The following is a 3,146-nucleotide window of genomic DNA, read 5'->3' as shown; positions in this document are numbered from 1 at the left end:
GCTTTCACTCCCAGGTTTCTGGTTTCTTTCTAGAATTATACATCTCACTTAAAGGTTGCACAGAAACCTCCCTGAAGTCCACAGCTGTCCACTGTAAGTTCACTAAGCCCAAAGAATCCTTTGGGCTGCTTCAAAGAAAAGAAAAAGAAAGTAGGAGAGGAAGATTAGAATCAACAGGGAAAAGGGCACATAGTAACTAGTAGATTAGATTTTAACTTACAAATCGTAACACTCCCTGTTCTGCTACTTGTGCACTTAAACAAAATTGAATTATCATATCATCCAGTACAACCGTGAATAATATTCTTTTCAAAGTTTGATACAAAGAAAAGAAAATGACAAGTTTTATAAGAACATATCATTCTGTTTCATAGTACACAAAACTAAAAAAGATTTCAGTGAACTTCTCTTCATGGCACTACAGACACCAGGACAGAAACTTCCTATGGTGTTACATAACTAGTTGTATAGCTTCATTACACCCTATACACGATTATACGCAACTGACTTGCTGAACAGTCGTCGTATATACGCAACCTGGAGTCCACTTGCAATAGCTAGCAAGATGTACTCTCCAATTGTATAATAAATCACCCGTTTTCTAGTGCTCTCGTTAGCTACAACAGCAGAAATCAACAAGTTGGTTAGTAAACTGTAACATCTAACGAAAACAAAGCATCCTCTTTCAAGTAAAAATAAAGGACATGAATAATACACAAAGCCATTGTCTTGTATTATTAGGTTGTCAAAAAACCTTCTATAAAATCAGCTATATACATGTAACCAAGCATACCACTTTTAACTAATTATACTCGTTACTTCTTTTATAAATGAACCATTTTACTATTTTTAAAGATAAACAGGGTGCGTAAAAAGTGGATTAGTTTTCTGCCATGTGTTCCAACATATATAAACCTCTTGTTGGTTTATACTTTTGGCTAGCAAATTATTACAAGTTGCTCATCAGTAATCCCTGTATTCAAAATATGACATATTGCATAACTAGGTACATGTAAATATGTATACTGGTGCCCCGTAATTTTCTGATATCTATAAACTCTGAGGACAAAATATACACCTTACTCAAAAGAACAAGTTAAAAATTTATATATCTTGCCATCTCAAGCAGTCCGGCCACAGTAACATTCTATTAATTCTCAGTTTCTTAGAATTTATTTGAGTAAATCTAGAAGAGAGTGATGACATGATGCTGGTTTATCCTTTTATACAGTATTCATGTGTCTGCCTTATACCCTACCCTGCTAGCTGTTTTTCACACTTGGTAGCCATGCTGTAAAGAAGGACTTCCCCAAAAAATGTGAAACTCTGATTGCCAACTTCGTTTGAGGAAGAAAAAAGACTTACTGTGACGATGACGAGCATCACGTGCTTTCAAGTACTTCTGCTCTGCTGTAACTGATTCGAGTGCCTCCCTCAACTCAGCAATTTTTACGTTAATAGGGTCTAAATGCTCTGAAAGAAACAAAAAAAATGTAAAGGACTAATGAGATATCATCATTCTACATTCGTTGGTATTGTGTCCTCAAGTGACAGGAAACAGTTGCATTAGTCTTTCTGTAGCTTACCATCTCAACTTAAATAGAAATTCATACCAATGAATAAATTCATTATAGGCCCTCATTAGATAACAATAACTAATAACTATTGAAGTAAATTAAAAGAGTAACCAAGGTTATGTTCACATGATGTGAGGCATAAGTTTCGGCACAAACCATCTTTAGCGAGGTCATGCTCGTTGGGAATATGGCCAACATGTATGTAGAAAGAGACAGTCTCTGGTGTTGAGTACGAATTGTGAAAGCAAAATTTGTACATTCCACTCCGTGGGGCCTTCAGTTCGAATTTGTCTCCAGATGTACCCTTCACTGAATGAACTGTATTACCCCCGGGAGATGTCACCTGTACAGATAGTCACATATAAGATATAAATGACAAATATGAAAACTCTAAGCAATAGACATATGATTTGACAATTGAATTGCAGTTCTTATGTTGACTGGAAATTTTATTGTTCAAAAGAGATTCAAGCTCGACGTTTCCATGAATTTATATATATATATGTGTAAAACTAAATTCTTGGCTAAGTTTTCAAATTTCAATGCCAACATACTTATTGTTGTTTGCATAAGAGAAAGGTAATTCTACAGTAAGGTTTGCATGGTCGACTACATTAAACAGAACACCTGGATTTAGCCATTGGGAATTATGTGTCCCCATTCTACTAAAGCATTCAGTATAATCACTGATCCAGAAACACATCTAAAAAGTTCAAATATTTGAATTAACTACTAATTGCAGTCATACATAAACCACACACAGCACCCAACACTCAAATCTGATGGCAAATTTCCAAATTCTATAAATTATTCATCTCACACCAGTTACCTTAATTGTTTATTCTGATTCTAGTTGCAGTCATATCAATGATTTCTGGGAAAAGGGGATAAGTTTAGCCCTAACTAAAACAAGATTTTAACACAAAAGGTCAAAATTTTCCATTTTGATTTCATTTTGCAACCTAATCAGCAATCAAGATCACAACCTAAAATACTCAAATCAAACACATCCACACCCTAAACTAATTAAATCATCAAAACCATCATATTCGAAAAATTCCACACACCCACATAGTAAAAATCCAACCTTTCTATCACCAAGATAAAAAAATCCCAACTTTCATCATAATAATCATACCCAAAAGAACCCCAAGATCAGAAAAGCAATCACACACAGAAACCCATTACATTAACAACTAGAGAACCACCCAAATTTGATAAATCAATCCAATTAAAATGAGAAGTATATAAAAGACGGGGAGCTTGCTTACAACTAAGTCAATGCCAGGATGGTCAGAGCTCCAAAAGATATCATGATCAACAACAACAAAGTTGCCTGAAATAGTATCCCCTTCATACATAACATACTCATAAACACACTCGACATCAGTTACTGTTATTGATAAAGCTGATATGTCTCGGACCAAAGTGAGAAAAAGTACAAGAAACACAGGTACTATGTTTGACCATCTTTGTCTCTCCTCCATTGTAGATGTAGAGATGCACCAGTTACAACTAAACTATAGTTGACTCATATATAGACACAGGAATACTGTATACAGACTGAGA

The 3,146-nt window shown here is 34.9% G+C and overlaps 1 protein-coding gene across 1 annotated transcript; it reads right to left on the bottom strand.

Annotated features, from left to right (window-relative positions):
- Positions 1–255: 255 nt before the first annotated feature.
- LOC108193928 (transmembrane emp24 domain-containing protein p24beta3-like) lies at positions 256–3,146 on the bottom strand. Its single transcript, XM_017360781.2, has 4 exons — positions 2,849–3,146; positions 1,734–1,920; positions 1,366–1,473; positions 256–617 (listed from the first exon to the last, which is right to left on the bottom strand). Exons 1-4 carry the CDS (start codon positions 3,062–3,064, stop codon positions 484–486), a joined length of 645 nt encoding a protein of 214 aa, XP_017216270.1. The 5' UTR covers positions 3,065–3,146; the 3' UTR covers positions 256–483.

This window comes from Daucus carota, chromosome 7 (genome assembly GCF_001625215.2).
Source record: "Daucus carota subsp. sativus chromosome 7, DH1 v3.0, whole genome shotgun sequence".
Classification (NCBI taxonomy): Eukaryota; Viridiplantae; Streptophyta; class Magnoliopsida; order Apiales; family Apiaceae; genus Daucus; species Daucus carota.
The sequence above is the reverse complement of the archived record's forward strand: the minus strand, read 5'-3'. Positions and strand labels throughout refer to the sequence as shown.